This window comes from Pseudonaja textilis, chromosome 14 (assembly GCF_049901715.1).
Source record: "Pseudonaja textilis isolate UNSWEBS1 chromosome 14, rPseTex1.2, whole genome shotgun sequence".
Taxonomy (NCBI): Eukaryota; Metazoa; Chordata; class Lepidosauria; order Squamata; family Elapidae; genus Pseudonaja; species Pseudonaja textilis.
In genome coordinates, this window is record NC_142003.1 from 3557867 (window position 1) to 3577804 (window position 19938).

General features: G+C 45.0%; 1 protein-coding gene across 4 annotated transcripts in view; it reads right to left on the bottom strand.

Annotated features, from left to right (window-relative positions):
- TNRC18 (trinucleotide repeat containing 18) overlaps nt 1-19938 on the bottom strand; it is a 67811-nt gene that overhangs the window by 44885 nt on the left and 2988 nt on the right. For all 4 annotated transcript variants that reach the window (XM_026704344.2, XM_026704345.2, XM_087941995.1 and 1 more), the window contains exons 2-3: nt 18491-18848; nt 791-916 (exon numbers count right to left, since the gene is read on the bottom strand). In XM_026704344.2, the coding sequence (XP_026560129.1) occupies nt 791-916; nt 18491-18683 (319 nt within the window). In that variant the 5' untranslated portion in view covers nt 18684-18848. The remainder of the gene's footprint in view (nt 1-790; nt 917-18490; nt 18849-19938) is intronic.

The following is a 19938-nucleotide window of genomic DNA, read 5'->3' on the forward strand; positions in this document are numbered from 1 at the left end:
GGAAGGAAGGAAGGAAGGAAGGAAGGAAGGAAGGAAATGAGAAGAGGGAGGGAGGAAGAGAAGGAAAGAAGGAAGGAGATGGAAATGAGAAGAGAGGGAGGGAGGGAGGAAGAGAAGGAAGGAAGGAAGGAAGGAAGGAAGGAAGGAGATGGAAATGAGAACAGGGAGAGAGAGAGGAAGAGAAGGAAGGAAGGAAGGAAGGAAGGAAGGAAGGAAGGAAGGAAGGAAAGAAGGAAGGAAGGAAGGAGATGGAAATGAGAAGAGGGAGAGAGGGAGGAAGGGAAGGGAAGGGAAGGGAAGGGAAGGGAAGGGAGGGAAGGAAGGAAGGAAGGAAGGAAGGAAGATGGTAATGAGAAGAGGGAGGGAGGGAGGAAGAGAAGGAAAGAAGGAAAGAAGGAAGGAGATGGAAATGAGAAGAGGGAGAGAGGGAGGAAGAGAAGGAAGGAAGGAAGGAAGGAAGGAAGGAAGGAAGGAAGGAAGGAAGGAAGGAAGGAAGGAAAGAAGGAAGGAAGGAAGGAGATGGAAATGAGAAGAGGGAGAGAGGGAGGAAGGGAAGGGAAGGAAGGGAAGGAAGGGAAGGGAAGGGAAGGGAGGGAAGGAAGGAAGGAAGGAAGGAAGAAAGGAAGATGGTAATGAGAAGAGGGAGGGAGGGAGGAAGAGAAGGAAAGAAGGAAAGAAGGAAGGAGATGGAAATGAGAAGAGGGAGAGAGGGAGGAAGAGAAGGAAGGAAGGAAGGAAGGTAGGAAGGAAGGAAGGAAGGAAGGAAGGAAGGAAGGAAGGACAGTCTAACCTTTTGGGGTCTCGAAGAGGCCGTGCTGACTCAATTGAGCAAGTAACGGATTCCCACTGCTGTGGGGTTCCAGGTGACTCAAAGGAATGTATGAGGGGTAGAGACCACTTGACAGGTGGGAGAAACCTGAAACAGAAGATAAATTCACAGATCACTTCAGGATTCAACACAACACCCCCCCGCAATACACACAAACACACCCTGTTGCTTTCTCCCCGCCCTTTCCCTCCTACCCCCTCTAATTTCTTCTCTCTCTCTTTTTTTCCTTTGCTTTCTTTGTATTTTCTTTTTAATAAAGTTCCAAAAAAAACCTAGGGTTGGGCTGTTCAACCTTCAGATCCTGCCTTCTTCCCTCCCTCCGTGTGTTTTGTAAGAAATAATAAGGGGCCAAAATCAATAAGTAAATCAAACCACAGTGAAAATGAACAGAGTTGGCAGTTAGCAACGTCATCCGTCTAAAACCCCAAATTTCTGAAAGCGGTCGAGGAACGGAGCCCAAATATCTGACTTCCTCAATTCCTTCCGCCATTTATTTGGGCCACAAGAGACGAACTGGTAGCCCCCCAACCAAAGGGAAGTCCAAACCCCCAACGTCCTTCATCAACTCCCAACCCCGGGCAGCAGCCGATACCGCCCCCCCCCACCAGCCCTCCCTGGTTCGGGAAACGGGTCTGCAGGTGCTGGGTGTTTCCATCTGGCGGGGCATTAGTGGCTCGGGAATCCTTGAAGCCAAGACATAGACTCTACAACGGCGGGCTTGGCGGTCAGAGTCACCGGCGAGGAAGTCAGCCAGAGGAGGAAGAGTGGGTACGCCTTTGAGTCTTGATAAGAGCTTCCACTCGGCCGAGTTGTGGTCAAGCAACCCAACCCACAAGCACTGGGGGGGGGGTCAGGAAGACAATCATTGTGTAATTTGGAGAAGGGGGGAAAATCTCACGGAGCGGCCATTTCGAAAACCCCACCATTCCTTGGCGGTCAAAAGAAAAGAGAACAAAAGGGGGGAGGAAAAACCCCAAGGCAAAAAAACGGAAAAAATTAAATGATTCAACGACAGCAAAACACAAAATTAAAGTCCTCCCGGTTAAGGCCTCTTGCCTAGGAAATGAGAGAGCTGAGTTTTAGTCTGGGTGACCAGGAGATGGTGAGTTCTAGTCCCATCTTAGGTGTGAAAGTCAGCTGAGTGACTCTGGGCCAATGACCAGAAGATGGGGAATTCTAGTCTCGCCTTAGACATGAAAGACGAATGGGCGACTTTGCGCCAATCTTTCTCTTTCTCTCTCTCTCTCTCTCTTCCTCCCTCCCTCTCTCTCTTCCCATCTCTCCCTCCCTCTCTCCCTCCCTTTCTCTCTCCCCCTCTCTCCAATTCTCCCTCCCTCTCTCCCTCTTTTTCCCTCTCTCCCTTTCTCTCTCCCCCCTTCTCTAATTCTCCCTCCCTCTCTCCCTTCCTCTTCCCCTCTCTCCTTCCCTCTCTCCCTCCCTCTCCCTCCCTTTCTCTCTTCCCCCTCTCCAATTCTCCCTCCCTCTCTCCCTCCCTCTCCCTCCCTTTCTCTCTCCCCCTCTCTCCAATTCTCCTCCGTCTCTCCCCTTCTCTCCCTCCCTCCCTCCCTTTCCCTCTCTCTCTTTTCCTTCCTCCCTCTCTCTCTCTCCAGTCCACCTCAGAGGGTTGTTGTGGGGGAAAAATAGGAGGAGGAAAGAGTTTTAAGGATGTCCTCTACCTTGAGTCATTTATAACAATAAACTATTTTATAAAGATAAAACACAAGACTTTGTGAAGTACCAAACAAAGTTATCAAACTAGCTGGCCAAAATCTCCACAGATCAGATTTAGAATATGGTCTAAATATGGTTGAAGGGTCTTCCTCTGGCCAAAAAAATGAAAAAAAGAAAGAAAGAAAATTCTTTCTTATCTTCCGCAAACAACAAGGATGCAAAAGCACGTTTGGAAGGTCAGAGGTATCTACCTTTGGCTACTTTAAGACCGGTGGATTTCAGCAGGGGAATTCTGGGAGTTGAAATCCACAGGTCTTTAAAAGTGGCCAAGGCTGTACAGGCCTGCTGTAGCTGAAAAAAAGAGTGTTCCCAAATTTCACCTGGGCTGTGCAAACACCACAATGAACCCTCCTTCTCTCGAGGGACAAAGTAGGGACATGCCTACTCCAGTTGTATCCTCCCCTCTTCTCTATAGGAGCAGATCTGGCTTTCCGTGCTCCTAAGACAGGCCAAAGGAGGAACCAGGAAACAATTATTCCAGATCCAGAAATGTCGGGAATGAAGGAATCTACCAATGTAGGATAGACACACAACCTGACCATCAGCTGCACTTCCTCCGTTCACTTCCAATCATCCCCCCAACTCAAAACCATCCATCGTAGAAATCCGGAAGGAATTCTTAAGCATTCCCGTGAAGACCCAAAGGGTGTTTTTGGCAAGAGGCCACTGGATTTTCTGGTTTTTCTTTGAAGACCTTTCGCTTCTCACCCCAAGAAGCTTCTGTCATCACGGGGGCAAGAAAGCTTGTCAATTGAAGCAAACCTCGTTTCAACAACCTGTCTTGCTTAGCCACAGAAATTTGGGGCTCGGTGGTTGTCGTAAGACGAGGACTACCCTTAGTTTTGTCTCCAAGGTTTCTTGGAATCCGGGCCAGGATACAGTGGTGTCTCAGGAGCCCACTTCCAAAGGTGGCATTCAGCTGGTTCGGACCGGTTCTAGAGAACCGGTAGCGGAAATTTTGAGTCGTTTGGAGAACCGGCCAATCCCACCTCTGACTGGCCCCGCCAATCCCATCTCTACTCTGCCTCCCATTGAGTCCCAGCTGATCGGCTGGGTCTTCTTTGGTTGCCCTGCACAGGAGAACAGAGCTGGAAAGTAGGTTAGTGGGGTGGGGAGGGAATGGAGATTTTGCAGTATCCTTCCCCTGCCACGCCCACCAAGCCACGCCCACCAAGCCACGCCCACAGAACCAGTAGTAAAAGAAATTTGAATCCCACCACTGCCCACTTCTCTTCCCATCTTCCTCACCGTAGCTGACCCTACCGCTTTCTTCTAGTTTACTTTATTGTCATTGCACCTCGTACAACGAAATCGAATACCATCTTCAGTGCACATCATGACCATGAAAATAAACAAAAAACACACATCCTTCACCCTCCACACATTGAATTGAAAACCCCAGATATTGCATTCATATTGTACTACATAGTAGAATTCAACAGAGTTCCTTGCCCTGGGATAGAAGCTGTTTTTCAGCCTGTTTGTTCTTGTTTTTATTATTGTCCTGTACCGCCTGCCAGGTGGTAATAGTTCAAAAAAAGGGGTGCCCAGGATGAGAGGGATCTTTGAGAACGTTTTGAACTTTCTTAAGGCAGCGGGAGCTACAGAGCTCTTCCAAAGAGGGGAGAGGGCAACCCATGATCCGCTGGGCAATGATGTTAATCCTCTGGAGTGCTGTCCTATCTGCCCCTGGGCTGAGCTTTCTTTCTTTCACTGTCCTTCCTCCTGCTGGGTTCTGTGGTGGCTTGAGGGCCAATCTCATGACCCCATGATGCTTCGTCTCTTGATAATGACTCAACAATTAAGACAGAAAAAAAAAGAATAAAGAAAAATGAAAATAAAGCCCAGCCCTTGGAGATTTAGGAAATGGAGAGCCAAGCTTTGGGTGTTTTTCTTGGGTTGGGCTCAAAAGGCCAGGCCAAGTGCTTGCAGTAAACAGCTTTTGAAGTGCTCTTGATGGAAATGGGTCAAACTCATTGAAGTCACTTCAGGGGCTGAGCTACTCAGGGGCTGAAGCCTTGTTAGGGTTCCTGGGGGACCAGTTTGGGAGCAGCAGTTCCAATCCACTGCTCCCCAACTTCCAAGGTCTCCTTGCAAAGTCTTCTCTTAAAGCTAAATTCATTGGGAGTTGGGTGGAATATACCTTTCATCTATTATTAGGGTTGGTTTGCACAGTCAGCCAGCTATTTAGACTGGATCTGGCATTTTTGTCTACCTCTCCAGCCCTTCCCAAGGTGGTGAGATAAGCAGATGTTGTTTAATAATATGAAATGCCCCAGGGTTATGATTATGACTAATCAGCCAGTTCACCGTTAAACAAAAACTTCTTGCAGAAAAATAAAAATAAAATAAAAGGTAAAACGTCGGCACAGAAGCTGTTAACCTATGGGGCCACCAACCTCGTTGCACACCTGCTGAAATCTTCTCAGAAAAATCAATTTAAATCCACCGATACAGAAAGGAAGCCAATCAGACATGAAATACAGTTATGAATTATTATTTTTTTAAAAAAATTGCAGTAATACATCCGAGAATTTATTCGCCCATCAAACCAATAATGGGACAAGCTAATTTTCAGGGCAAGGTTAAGGATAACCAAGGGGTATTTTTCCCACTAACCCACATTTTTTAAAGCCCCTCCTGGACTATCTCTAAGCTGAGTGGTCCATGGTGCCAAGCTTAAGCTCCTCCCCCTTTGCCAGCTTCGCCAATCCGTTCCCCTTTCCCCACCCCAACCCCGGTGCCTCCATCTCCACCTGGCAAGATCCAGGTAAGCAATTACCACCTTCGTATATAATATGCTCCCCTGTGCTCCTCTTTGGAGAAAGGGCAAGATGTAAACACAATAAAGGTAATTGCTTAATTGCTTAATCATTTTAAACCCAGAAGAGTTAATCGGCTAAAAGACGTATTTAAGCAGTTGGCAAGGCTGGTGAATGGGTGGAGACTGGCATGTGAGAAGTGGGGGGGGAGAGAGAGAGAGAGAGAGAACAAGAAAGAAAGAACAAGAAAGAGCAGAGAAAGAATGAGAAAGAGAGAACAAGAAAGAGAATGAGAAAGAGAGAACAAGAAAGAGAATGAGAAAGAGAAGAGAACAAGAAAAGAATGAGAGACAGAAGAAAGAATGAGAGAATGACAAAAAAGAGAGGAGAGAGAAGAAGAAAGAGAAGAATGAGATAGAGAGAGAATAAGAAAGAAAGAGAATAAGAAAGAGTGAGAGAAAGAATGAGAAAGAGAGATAACAAGAAAAAGAATGAGAATAAAGGATGAGAAAGAGAGAGAGAACAAGAAAGAGAAGAGAAGAAGAAAGAAAAGAATGAGAGACAGAAGAAAGAATGAGAGAATGACAAAAAAGAGAAGAGAGAGAGAGAAGAAGAAAGACAAGAATGAGATAGAGAGAGAATAAGAAAGAAAGAGAATAAGAAAGAGTGAGAGAAAGAATGAGAAAGAGAGAGATAACAAGAAAGAGAATGAGAATAAAGGATGGGAAAGAGAGAGAGAGAGAATGAGAAAGAGAAGAGAAGAAGAAAGAAAAGAATGAGAGACAGAAGAAAGAATGAGAGAACGACAAAAAAGAGAAGAGAGAACAAGAAAGAGAACAAGAAAGAGAGAGATGGAGAGAGAGAACAAGAAAGAGAGAGAGAGAAATCCTGCTTATGTGGCAGTGACGATGCTGAAAGCCTGCAGTCATCAGATGGGGATGCGCCATGCAAGAAAACATGCCATGCACGGCTCATGGCTGGTGCAGGACAGAAGGCCAGTGCAACAGCTGGGAATTGCTGGGCCCCACAGGAGTGCATGAAAGGGTGGCAGACAGCTGGGCTGCAACCTCTTAGGAGAACTTTTAGAAGTAGTTTAGGGAAACTGACCCAGGTATTTATTTATTTCATTTTTTTAAAAAAGAGTGGTTGTGAACGGTTCCCTGTGTCAAGATGTAACTCAAATCATTTACATTATTTTAATTAAGGTATTAAGAAGCACACGGGTGATCTACATTAATGGAAGATGGTTGGGCTCATAAAACAAAGCTGAGCATGACATCAGCCTGAACTATCATGCATGCAAATGTAGCCAGGTGCTTTGCTTCACCCCTTCTTCGCCTTGGTTATGTAAGGCTGCAAAATAAAACAAGGGTTACGTAACTCCAGGTTGCCAAGTTTCTAGCTTTCTCTTCCTCCCCCTACAACCACCAAATCCACGGCGCCATCCTAAACTTGGGATAGTCTCAACCAGGTCCCCCAAAGTGTGTTAGCCTATAAATCTGTCTCGGTTGACTAGGACCCTTGCATGTCGCAGGGTGTGACATAGTCCACACAACTTACTACAAAGGGTAGGCACCTTGGCCCAGGATGACTAAGAGTTAAGGATGCTGGGAACATCTGGGGAGCCACACCTGTCATTACTTCATGCAAACAATCCTACCTTCTGAGCTTGGAGAAGGTTGTCCTAGCATCCTAAGAACCTCTCCTGCAAAGGAAGAGGTCCTAAGAGAAAGGGTCCTCTTAAAAGCCACCCTTCTTGGCCAATACAGAACCATGGTGAGATTCACACAAGGGACCTTCTGACTTGTAACTTCAGTCCATCTGATGAAGCCCTCAGCTTCCTGTGATCTCAGAACTGTTCTCCTCCCCATCCCAAATTTGGTCTTCATCACCTTCAGCTATGATTACCATCTAAAGCAAGGGTCTTCAAACGTGACCGCTTTAAGACTTGTAGACTTCAACTCCCAGAATTCCTCCTCCAGTCATGTTAGCTCAAGAATTCTGGGAGTTGGAAGTCCACAGGTCTTAAACTTGGCCAAGTTTGAAGGCCCTTGAGCTAGAGAGTTAAGTTGCAGGAGAAGGTAATGGAACTTAGCCAGCATCTTCAGGCCTCCTCTAGATCAGGGTCTTCAAATCTGGAAAGCTTAAGACTTGCGGACTTCAACTCCCAGAGTTCTGGGAGTCCACAAGTCTTAAACTTTCCAAATTTGAAGACCCTTGGCTCTAGACAAGATCTCCAGGAACCCACCGGATCTTCCATTCAGCCATTTCCCCCGCCAAAACCCTGCTTTATGGAACTGGCACGGTTTCACGCCGCATGTCAAGCCATTTGCCAAGATTTCTCTCTCCAGCTCACCCATGGCTGACTTTCCACGGTGAGCCACATGTCTCCTTTGCATCCAAGGCGGGAACCCAGCCAAACAGAGCCTGGGTGAGCGACAAAACAGCCACACCCACCTCTGAAGGTGTCCCCGCTTTAATTAAGCACAAGCTGCAATGGGAGTCAAGCCCGTCTTTGTTATTCCAGGAAGGTTGAGCAAGAAGTGATGCAATGGGAAATTCCCCATTTGCAAATCTGGAGGGTTCTGAAACCCCAGCAGCCACCCAGTATGCTCTCGACGGGACCAGCTTGCCAAATTTATCCTCCGAGGAACGGATTCCGATCACAAGTCGGTTCTCTTGGTGGAGAACCTTCTTCAAATGAGACGTTGAAGCCATGTGTTTCCGTCCGGAGAACCTCGGCCTCTTGGAAGAAGGGTGGACTTAAAACTTCCAGAATTTCCCCAGCTGGTTTTGTTGGGTGGGGAATTCTTCTGGGAGTTGAATCCTGCAAGCTTCAAGTTGCCAAGGTTGAGACAAACTGGTCTAGATAAGATTAAGGACGGAATTTATTCTAGACTTGATATTACATGAAGTGAACGTTTCCCTTCCTTCCTTTCTCCCTTCCTCCAATATCTTTTCCTTCCTTCCTTCCTCTCTCCCACCTTCCCTACTCTTTTCCTTCCCTCTTTTTCTTTTCCTTTCTTCCTTCCTCTCTCTCATCTTCCCTACTCTTTTCCTTCTTTCTTTTTCTTTTCCTTTCTTCCTTCCTCTCTCTCATCTTCCCTACTCTTTTCCTTCTTTCCTTATTTTTCCTTCCTTCCTTCCTTTTTCCCTTCCTCTCTCTCACCTTCCCTCTTTTCCTTCCTTCCTTCTTATTCTTTTCCTTCCTTCCTTCCTTCCTTCCTCTCTCTCACCTTTCCCTACTCTTTTCCTTCTTTCCTTATTCTTTTCCTTCCTTCTTTCCTTCCTTCCTTCCTTCCTTTCTCCCTTCCTCTCTCTCACCTTCCCTCTTTTCCTTCCTTCCTTCTTATTCTTTTCCTTCCTTCCTTCCTCCCTCCCTACTCTTTTCCTTCCTTCCTTATTTTTTTCCTTCCTTCTTTCCTTCCTCCCTTCCATTTTAATCCCTACCAATATAGGCAGACCTTTTTCTGTCTAACCATAACGTGTTTGTGTATCTGTCTGGTAGCTGTTTGCATTCCCGTACTAAAAACATTTTTTTTAAAAAAAAAAAATGACACATTCACATTAAACAAACAAGGAAAGGAAAGCTCCTGCCTGCAAACTTCCTACCAGAGGCTGCACAACCAAATTCTTTTTTTTTTTTTTGCAGTCTCTCAAGACTTAACAAAACCCCACATTGTTTTCCTGTTTGAGTGCTTGAAAATAATTCAGACAGCATCCTGCAACTTAACTGCAGCTCATAAGAGTTTAAACCTTCTCCTCCTCCACCCATTAATGCTCCCAGGATGGTTCCCCAGCTGAGCGGAGGAATAGCAAGAGCCCTTCAGAATAATATGCAAGGATTTGATTCTGGGACCTTGGCAGAGGCGGCCTCTCCCACCATCTAATCATCAAGGCCAAGGACAGTCTAGCTGAAAGAGAGAAAAGAGCCAGCTGCACCATTTCAGGCTGCAGCTGGAAATATATATATATGTGTGTGTGTGTGTGTGTGTGTACAGATTTGGGTTCTTTCTCATGAAGAAGAAATAATTCCATGCTCTCCAGTTCCGGCAGAAAATTCTCCATACTTTTGGAGAATACTACTTTTGTCCTAGTTCTTCAAGAGCAGCAATGAGCAATTTGCTTTTTCTCTTTTCATGTTTGCCATCTACAAAAATTCACACTTGGGATCCCCGCACAGGTAACCCTCCCCTTTCAACGGTTCCATTTAGTGACCGATTGAAGTTACAACGGCACTGAAAAGAAACCTGACTTACGATCCTTTTTCACGCTTAACAACCGCTGCAGCCTTTCCTAGGGTCAAAATTCGGACGCTTAACCACCGCTTCATATTTATGACAATTGTAGGGTCCCAGCAGGGTCACTTGTTGAAACCTTCTCACCAGCCCGAGTCAATGAGGAAGCCAGATTCGTTTAACAACCGTGTTACCGACTTAACAAATGCAATGATTCACTTAACAACACGGCAAGAAAGCTCGCAACGTGGGGCCAAACTCATTTAAACAAATGTTTCACTTAGCAACACAAAGTTTGGCTTTGATTGTGGCCATAACTCAAGGATACCCTGTGTGTTCTTTTCTATGGATAAAGCAATCAAATTCACTCTCTCTACTTCTTTATCTTTCCTTCTTTCTTTTCTTTTTTCTTTCTTTTTTTTTTTTTGCCCTGGGAAATAATGTATATATATTTCACTTTCTGCCTACGAATCCTTGTAAAAACGGTCGCCATTTATTTTAACCCAGTGTGCAATTTACTTACAATCCAGACCTGTTTTCTCACACCCTGCCCATGAATTTGCATGAGGTCTAAATGGGAAGAGGATATGCAGGTGGATATATTCAGCCTCACATCTTCACTTGGGCCTTGTTATCTCGGTTTGCAAACCACATCCTGCCAAGCCCAAACCATATTATGACGGGGCAAAGCACAAAGCAAACCCCAGACATGTGGACTAGCACCTTGTTTAATCACTTCCATAAAGCTTGGCCAGGAGCAGAGGTCTAATTCACGCCTTTCTACAAGCTAAGATCTCTCTCTCTCTCTCTCCTTTCTTTCTCATTCTTCTCTCTCTCGTTCTTTTTCTTGTTCTCTTTCTTTCTCATTCTCTTTCTTTCTTGTTCTCTTTCTCTCTTCTCTCTCTCTTGTTCTCTCTTCCTTTCTCATTCTCTTTCTTTCTAAGTTCTCTTTCTTTCTAAGTTCTCTTGTTCTCTTTTTTTCTTGTTCTCTTTTTCTCATTCTCTTTCTTTCTTATCTTTCTTGTTCTCTTTTTCTCTCTTTTCTTTTTCTCTTGTTCTTTCTCTTTCTTCTCTCTCTCTTGTTCTCTCTCTCTCTCTTTCTCATTCTATTTCTCTCTCTCTCTTGTTCTCTCTCTCTCTCTCTCTCCCTCCCTCCCTCCCTCCCCCTTTCCCTCCGAAAGGAAATTCCAACAGCCAGCTCAAGTTCTTCTGACATAAAGCATTGCCTGTTTTTCATGGCCGTTTTTCATTTCTTGAAAAGTTAACATTAAGAATAAATACTGCCTTAGCAGAGCCCCGGAGTAACACAGCCATTTTTCACTCCATCCCCCTTCAAATGAAATAACCCGGCTGCTAAGTTTAGCAACAAGGTTTACTCAGCCAAGCTGTTTGCAAGCCTTGGTTTAAAATAATTCAGTCCTCACAAGGGCCATTGTATTTTTTTTTTTTAAAGGGTGTCTGTTAGCTTCGACAGGCTGATCCAAGAGAAAGTATATTTTCTCCGGCAAGATGTGCTGTATAAATAGCACATACACCATCAAGACAAGACGAGCAGAAAGTAAGACATGCTTTTTAAAAAGCGTTCGATCGTTTCAAATGCAAAAAGAAAAAAAAAAAGGTCCATCCTAAAAGTGCAATATTTATAACCCTGGCCTGCAATTAAAAACCAGGAAACACAGACCGAAGAACAATTGGCAGGAGAGGAAGTTTGAGACAAGCAGATCAAAATTCTCCAACAGTCTAAATATCCAAAGATATACATGCTAACACACTGCTAAAATTCTGCAGGGCTGCAAAAGTGGCTCTTTTTTTAAAAAAAAAATTGCTTTGAAGCACAACTGATTTGTCTCCTGGCCCCATAAGGACTAGAAACCTAGTTTTCTTTCCCTTGTTTTAAGAAGCAGATTAGGCAGACCAGAGCGCAGATTACTGAGTGTTTTCTCAAACCTTGGCCATTAGAAGATGGGCGGGCTTCAACTTCTGGAAGAATTCCCTAACCAGCTTTAAAGTGGCCAAGGTTGAGAAACAAGGTTGGATTATAGTCTCTCCCAGTTTCATCCCAGCACAATGAGGGCAAGAAACATGCAGTGTCATTTGTTAGGAAAAGGCACCATTCTGCATATCTTAACTTTTGAAAAATGCCAAGGGAGTTGCAGGAAATAGGGTGATAAGAAGGAAGCCAGCATAAATATTAACAACAACAACAACAACAACAACAACAATAATAATAGTAATAGTAATAATAGTAATAATAATCCTGTTATTAATAATAATCAGTCAATTGCAGAAGGCAGCTTGATCTGGAACAGTTTCCATCCTGCGGCGATATCTGTAACCCCATCAAACATCCAGATTTGCCTATCCCAGGTCCTTGATAGGTAGACAAAAATGCTAAACCCAGTCTGAACATCTGGCTGACTATGTGATGAACAATAGTAGTAGTAGTAGTAGTAGTAAGGTCCCTGGTGCTCTCTAAGCTGGGTTGTTTTCTTGCAGACATTTCATAACCCAGCTAAGTAACACCATCAGTGCTACAATGAAAGAAATGGTAATAACAGAATTCAAACTGGCAGGCACCTGCCACAAAACACCCCAACCTTGGCAATTGTCAATAAAAAGATTTTTAAAAAGTCTGGATACAGCAGAAGAGAAAGAACTGGAGAAGTTAACAAAGTGCAAGTAGAAACAGAACGACTATGGCAAGAGAAAGCAAAGGCTAATAGCAATAGGTGTCTTGGGTGCAATCCCCAAAAACATCTGGAGCAGCCCTTGAACACCATCCGGCATTGACAAAACCCTCATCGGTCAATTGCAGAAGGCAGCTTTACTCAGACCAGCATACACTCTGCAATAATTAACAGCATTCAACAACCACATCCATCTATACTCGGGATAAGTAGATGAAAATGCCAGCTCCAACGTCTGGTGGACTGCATGACGCACCGCAACAAGCAACTCCAGAGAGCCACTGGTTGCATCCTAGAGGGATATCTCCCATGGGAACGCACCCCCTGCACAGTTTTCAATCCGACACAAATTCCCTTCGACTCAAAGGATGCTCCTTTCTAAGCAAGGACAGAATAGCCTTAAGAAAGAGAAAGTTTCTCTCTACAATCCTGCGATTTAGCTGTTCGGGAATGTCCCTTTTCCCTTGGCCACTCCTTCTACCTTTCTAGCTTGACGTCAGCATTCCAGAAAACTTCCACTCCAACCACTAACTCCAAGACAGGCATCTTCTCAAAAGTTCTGTTTTTATTTGGATAGTAAACTGGTACACAACTGGGGAATCCCGAATCTGAAAGTTCTGGGCTTCCTTGCAATAAGTAAAAACTAACAAATCCACCCCCTGCACCTCTCATTGCATCACATGCCCCAATCACCATTTGCCTCAGCTTGAGACTTCCTCTCACCCAGGTGCAAAAATAACATGACCTTGAATTAGAAAAAGAATGCTATTATGTCTAACTACATACACGGCAAGAAATTCCCCCCTCCCCTTTTTCCCAGGCTCAAAATGTGGCAGCGTAGGAGTGTCTGGTCTCAATATGGTTTCCAAAACTGACACTTGAGCCACAAGGGACCCCAGCTAGCCACAGCTAGCAGATGGATCGTGGCAATTGGTAAGAGACAGAAAATATGGCGGAACAATTCGCAGGACTCAAAAAAGGTCGCCCTCAACTTACAACAGTTCCCTTAGTGACCGTCTCAAGTCACAACGCTCCCCCCCCCCCCCCACAAAAAAGGGACTTGTTTCGTACTTAACAACCATTGCATCATTCCCCAGGGCCACAGGATCAAAATTCAGGCACTTGGCAATCGGTTCATACTTACGATGGTTGCATGTCACCTGATCGTCTTTTGCAACCTACCGATGAGAGAAGTCAATGGGGAAACCAGATTCACTAACTTAACAACGGCAGTGATTCACTTAACGGACAATGGCAGGAAGTTTCCATGAACAAATGCCTCGCTTAGCGACACACAGTTTGGGTTCCATTGTGGTCGTAAGGTCGAGGGATCCCCGCATGTCCAGCTAGCCAACCGCCCAATTCCTTCACTGGATGCCATCCCTGATTTAGGGGTCTCCAACCTTGGCAACTTTAAGACTTGAGGACTTCAACAGTCTTAAAGTTGCCAAGGTTGGAGACCCCTGCCCTAAATGATTCCACCTTTCTGGAATTGCATCGTGCTCTGAGTTCCATCTAACAGATGAGGTTTATCCATCCCATCCATAATAGAATAGAATAAAATTCTTTATTGGCCAAGTGTGATTGGACACACAAGGAATTTGTCTTTGGTGCAAATGCTCTCAGTGTACATAAAAGAAAAGATCCATTCGTCAAGAATCATCAGGTACAACATTTAATGATAGTCCTAGGGTACAATAAGCAATCAAATCCTACTAGGAAACAGTCAATATAAATCATAAGGATACAAGCGACAAAGTTACAGTCATCCAGTCACAAATGGGAGGGGATGGGCGACAAAGAGTGATGAGAAAATTAATAATAATAGTAATGCAGACTTTGTAAGTAGTTGAACAGTGTTGAGGGAATTCTTTGTTTAGCAGAGGGATGGCATTCGGGGGAAAAAACCTCTCCTTGTGTCTAGTTGTTCTGGTGGGCAGTGCCCTATAGCGTCGTTTTGAGGGAAGGAGTTGAAACAGTTGATGTCCGGGATGTGAGGGGTCTGTAAATATTTTCACGGCCCACGACTCTAACCAAGGCTAATGCTGGCCAGGATTTGCATTAGCAGGTAAACCCAACGATCTAGGGCATGTAATAACCCCATCCATGAAGGGTACGTCTTTCCACCATGGAGAGAGTCTGCACCCTTCTCCAAAGTGGTACCTTTGAGACAACTCTTGGGACATCAGAGGCGGCTTTCTTTTCTCTGCTCCTGGACACTGCAGAGATACAGTGGATTTTCCAAACATTGGGAATATAATTTCCCACCGGAACACGGCAACGGTGCTAAGATGCAGCAGGAGCATTGATTTACAGTGGGCCTGGAAGACAATTATATTCCTAAACCTTTCTAGGCTTTTATATATATATATAAATCCCTAAATGCTAAAACAGCCCCATTCTGGCTCAGTTTTGAGCTAGTCTGCACAATGATGTCACCTCTTTTTTTAAAAAAAAAATAGAGTAGTGGCAGTGCTGAGAGGATAGTGTGTGTGTGCGCGTGTAAATAAAATGATGTTTGCTCTTGAGCTTAGTTTAGCACTCTGCATTTGGCACCTCTGGGTTTTTTTTAGCACCTGGAAAAAGCACCTTTCCTGAAATCCAATAAATCTTCCTTGCAAACTTCCTCTTTTGTCCTCTTTGTTGGCCATCAGGTTTTGCAAAAAAAATTTTCAAAGCCAGTTTTTCACGACTGCAAAACCTGTCCTCACACAGTCTCCTAAAGTCAATTCTGCATCACCTCTTTCTCTCTCACCCAGGGTTTAGCTTTCTCTCCCCACACCACCCGTCAATCTTGGGGTGGGGGAAGAGAAAATCACACCTATTCATGAGACTGTTTTTTTTTTTTAATGTACCTATGGATTCTTGACTGATTTGAAAAGGGCTGGAAAGTCACAAGACCTGCCAACCACATCGGCTGATGAAAAAATAAAAATATTGATTTATTTTTCCTCTTCCAGAATGGCACACCTGGCATTCCAGGTAAGAGTGGGTGAGCTGAGAATTAAAAAAAAAACAGAGAGAGAATCAAATTTGAAGAGAATAAGCAAAATGCAGAAATGCTATTTCAGTTAAGCTGGGGGGAAATAAATCCAGGCTCCACCTTGAGCAGAAAAAAAAAACCCCGATCATACTTGTCATCTAAAAAGAGTGTTTTGTTCTTACCTGCATAGCAGGATTTTAAACATCTGCAGTTGCTTAAGAAGAAAACATACACACCCACCTACTTTAAACACCACACTTCTGACTGTGTCTGGCTTTTATACCCTGCTTCTAAAGCAGGCCTAATTATAAACATGCTACTGCTAAAATGCATGCTAAAATGCATGCATTTCAAGTGGAGAGTCTCCAGTCTCTTAACTTGTGCATTATTTCATAACCCCCACACACAAAAAAACCCGCTCTGCCCTCCCCTTTTCAGCTCAGAAAGACGATTTGCATGTATCAACACGCAGACCCAGCGGAAAGAAAACCCAACGCTGCTATTTTAAACTTTATTAAAGGGCAATTCATTTATTCTGTCGATGAATTGCAGGAGAGAAAGAAAAAAAGGAGAATATGAAGAAGAAAATAGGTGCAGGAATAATCTCAACACATACATTTATTCCTCGATCTTGTCCCTACCACACACACAATGGCAAGGCATTAAAAAAGAAAAATCACAACAACTCTGTAACTGAATTTTTTTTAAAAAAAGCTTTTATTTGGACAAAGCCCAGAGTTTTTTGTTTTTTTTACAAGAGATTCAGTTCGAAAATTTGGGCCCAGCAAGATAAAACAATTTAAAAGACAAAGGAATGTTTGACTGTTTTAAAAGCAGCCCAAGGTTGTCCTTCCAGCCTAAGATACAATTCTCTCAAACTTGCAGGTTAAACAACAACAAGTTTTGCTACAAAGATTATTCGAAAAGTTACTCTACAAGAGATTTCTTTAAGAGGGTGGATAGGGTGGATAGGAAGAAGGGGAAAAAAAGACAAGTGAAAGAAACCATCTAAAAAAAAAAAAATCGTGCTCAACCATCCAGTTGGCGATTTTGTGCAATTCTGACCTTTGCATTAAAACTTTGGAAACCCACCAAAAATAGAGCGACAAAAGCTATTTTCATTCCAACACAACCCTGATTTTTTTGGGGGGTGGGGTGGGGGTGGGTTTAAGTACAGGGAATCTTTACTTACGACCACCCTTGAGCCCAGAATTTATGTGGCTAAGTGAGACATTGGTAACGCGAGTTTTATTCCATTTTACGACCTCCCTTGCCACCATTAAGTGAATCACTGCAATTGTTAAGTTAGTAACCTAGTTGTTAAGAGAACTTGGACTTTGCTGGTGAGGTGGTTGCAAAGGGGCATCATGTGACCTTGGGACCCTGCAACCATCATAAATAGGAGTCAGTGGCCAAAGGTCTGAATTTGGACCACGTCGCCATGGGGATGCTGCACCGGTCATAAACTGTGCAAAACGGTCATAAGTCACTTTTTTTCAGCGCTTGTTGTCACTCCACAAAACCGTTGTGGCTACCTATACCTGCTTTCCCCATGTTTTCCATCATGTTGGTTAGGGTAGCAAACCACAAGAATTACAAAAAGTCCATTTTTAAAAAATAAACCAAAAGGCCTCACTAGACAAAGATGATCTTGGACCGTGATGAGAATCTACAAGGCCCATAAAGCAAATTTGGGAGAACCATTTGCAGAAATAAACACCAGCTACTGGCAAGAGACATGGACTCCCAAAGCATACTTAATAAGAGAATAAAAATCGGGCCTTTTAGTCCACAAAGAAGAGCGGGTGGGAAATCTAAAATCCTCAAAGACAGGAACACCATTATTTTACAAAACTAAACCAACGGAAGAGACAACCAGGGCTTCAAATTCTCCAGAACTCATTCCAAACGACAGAAGAAAGCAAGCCACAGACTGCCGAGATAGAAAAATCCAGGGGGGAAAAAAAATAAATAAAAAGGCAGGAAAGACAAGCCACAAAAGCCAGGCGTTTCAGCCCTGACATTTAGCTCAAACTAGAATACGATGCCTTTAGAGTTGAGTAGCATGTGTCAGCTTCTCAAAATAGGCACCAAAACAACATTTTTAGTTCTCGTTTTCCTTAAATCTTAAAAATGAATTTATTTCCTCCCCCTGCCCTCTGGCAAATTAGGAATATATTTTATATATATATAGAAGCCTGATGATGGCAGATGAGATTCTGCCGAAACGTTGTTACAACTTTAAAAGCACAACTACAATGACATGGGAAAATACCTGAACAAAGCTGAATGCCATATATATATATATATATATATTATATATTATATATTATATATTATAATTATACATACATACATACATATATATATATATATATATATATATATATATTATACACACATACATACATACACACACACACACACACATATATATATACATACACACACACATATACATATATACATACACACACACACACACACACATATATATATATGTCTAGGTGTGTTTGGGTCTTTTCCCACGTAAGATTGAGTATCTTGAGTATCTTTCGGCGAGGTGCTATCTAACGATTCATAACAGATTTATTTATTTATTCTACTCCCAGCCAGGAATCTACTGACAATAACTTTATCCCCTCCAGGAGAACATGGTTTACATGGAACTGGGTTTGTCCTTCATGGATTCCGAAGGATTTCAGAAGGAAACGGAGCTGTTTCTCAAGAGAAGCCTGGCTCATTCCCCTTGTGTTTCCCCCCCCCCTTTTTTTGTCTTAAAGGTTGGCCCTCTCCCCTCCCCTTTCAAAGAGGGTTTACGGTGGCCCCGGGTGGCCAAACAGAAAAGGGAAGCATATGCCAGCCCTAAACCCATCATTAGAATGGACTCCTCCTTGGACATTTGCTGACCCGGCTCTCCGCATTTTCCGGGATGCCCTCAGCCACAAGGGACTTCAATCTCGCTGGCAGCCAAAGGGGGCTTGGGGGAGCAGTTGGGCTTTCCTGGGGTGCTTGCAGGGGTGGGGGTGGGGGCTGTTTTTGTGTCAGGGAGGGGTGGGGAAGGTAGCTGCAGAAACCAGGCGGGGGGAGTCTATCTCTGGCCTAGAGGGGGAGCAGAATTGGCCCTTAAAGGGGTGGGGTGGATTGAAGGGAAAGGGGTGCACCCCCTTCTTAAAAAGAGGGGGGGTTGAAAGCTGACCATCCCCCACAGCCGCCCCCTCCCAAAAAAAAATTCTTCCAGAAGCCCAGCCAAGACTCACCCGGGTGGGAATGGAGGTTGAGGCCCGGAGCGGCGAGGTATTTGCCGGGCGGCAGCGGCGTCGCCAGAGGAGCCAAGCGCGCAGCTCCGGCGGCGGCGGCGGCGGCGGCGACGTGGCTCTCCATAGCCAGCCCGGAGAGCAGCGGCGGGGGGACCCGGACGGCGCGGGGAGCCCCCAGGTCTCTTCCATCCATCCTCCGCTGGCCGACCGCCGGCCCCGCCGCCGCCCTCCTCCTCCTCCTCCTCCTCTTCCTCGGGCCGGCCCCAGCCTTAAAGGTGGCGGAGTCCGGAGCGCGCCAGCGGGGATCGGGGACCCATCATCCTGGGCGGGGGTGCGAAGCCTCTTCCAGCCAAGGAGCCTAAGAAAACGGGGGGAGGGAGAAATGAAGGGGGCTCAGAGAGGGATTTAAAAACAAGAGAAACGGACAGAGACACAGACAGACCCACCGACCCTGGGAAAGGGGGAAGGTGGGGTTTTCTTGGGGAGGGGAGGGCAAAGAGAGCCCCTCCCCAAAACCTAGCTTTGCCGGGAGACCCCTCCCCTTCCCTAGCTGCCCTGTCCGGGGACGGGGGGTGTCGCCTTCCCTTTCAAAAGAGACCCTTCACAGAAAAACCAGGCTGGAAATGCAGGAAGCAAGCAAAGTCGGGAGGGAAAGGAATAAATGGATACCCCGAAGCCCACCGGGGAAACTGAGGCTCCTTCAGCCCCTTTAGGATCGCCCTTTCCTCTTCAAATGGGAGGCAACGCGCAGCCCGCCTCTCTCTCTCGAGTGTTTTTTGGTTTTAAAAAAAAAACCCGTTTGGAAGTTTTTATGGACAAAAAGGAGAGAGAGAGGGGGGAAAAATAAATCGCTTTTTTTCCTTTTTTTTTTAAAGGCTGGGAGGGCTTTTGCATTTAGCCCCCACCGGGGTCGCTCCGGCCCCCACCCACCTTGGCGGATATTTCCTCGCGAGGAAGCGGCGGTGGCCGGCGCTGGGGAGTCTTACGAGAGGCGCTTTCCGGACGGCTGCAGGCGACCCAAACCGCCGAGCAAAGGGCGGTGAGCGAGCAGGTCCGTCGGAAACCCGCATTAAAAAACCACGATGCTGCTGCCCTTGAACTTCATTTATGGCTTGGGGGGGCGGGGGGGGCGGCTGTGGAGGGAAAATTAGCCCGCCCGGTTTGATCCCACCCTGTTAGCATTTTTTTAAATTAAAATATAATAATTTAAAGACAATTTAAATGTTGACCCGGCCTTCCTAAAACCTCGCTTTTTCCTTATATTTTATCTCTTTCTAACGTTCATTTTTCCCCCCTTCTCTCTATCAAACGTGACTTAACCTTCCCGGGTGGGGTGGTATGTAAAAAGGTTTCAAGGTTGTTCCCAGCTTTAAAAATAAAAGGTGGGAATAGCTGCGCATTTAATGTTTAACCTTCTCTGCCTCGTAGGCAACGTAGCTCAGATAAAG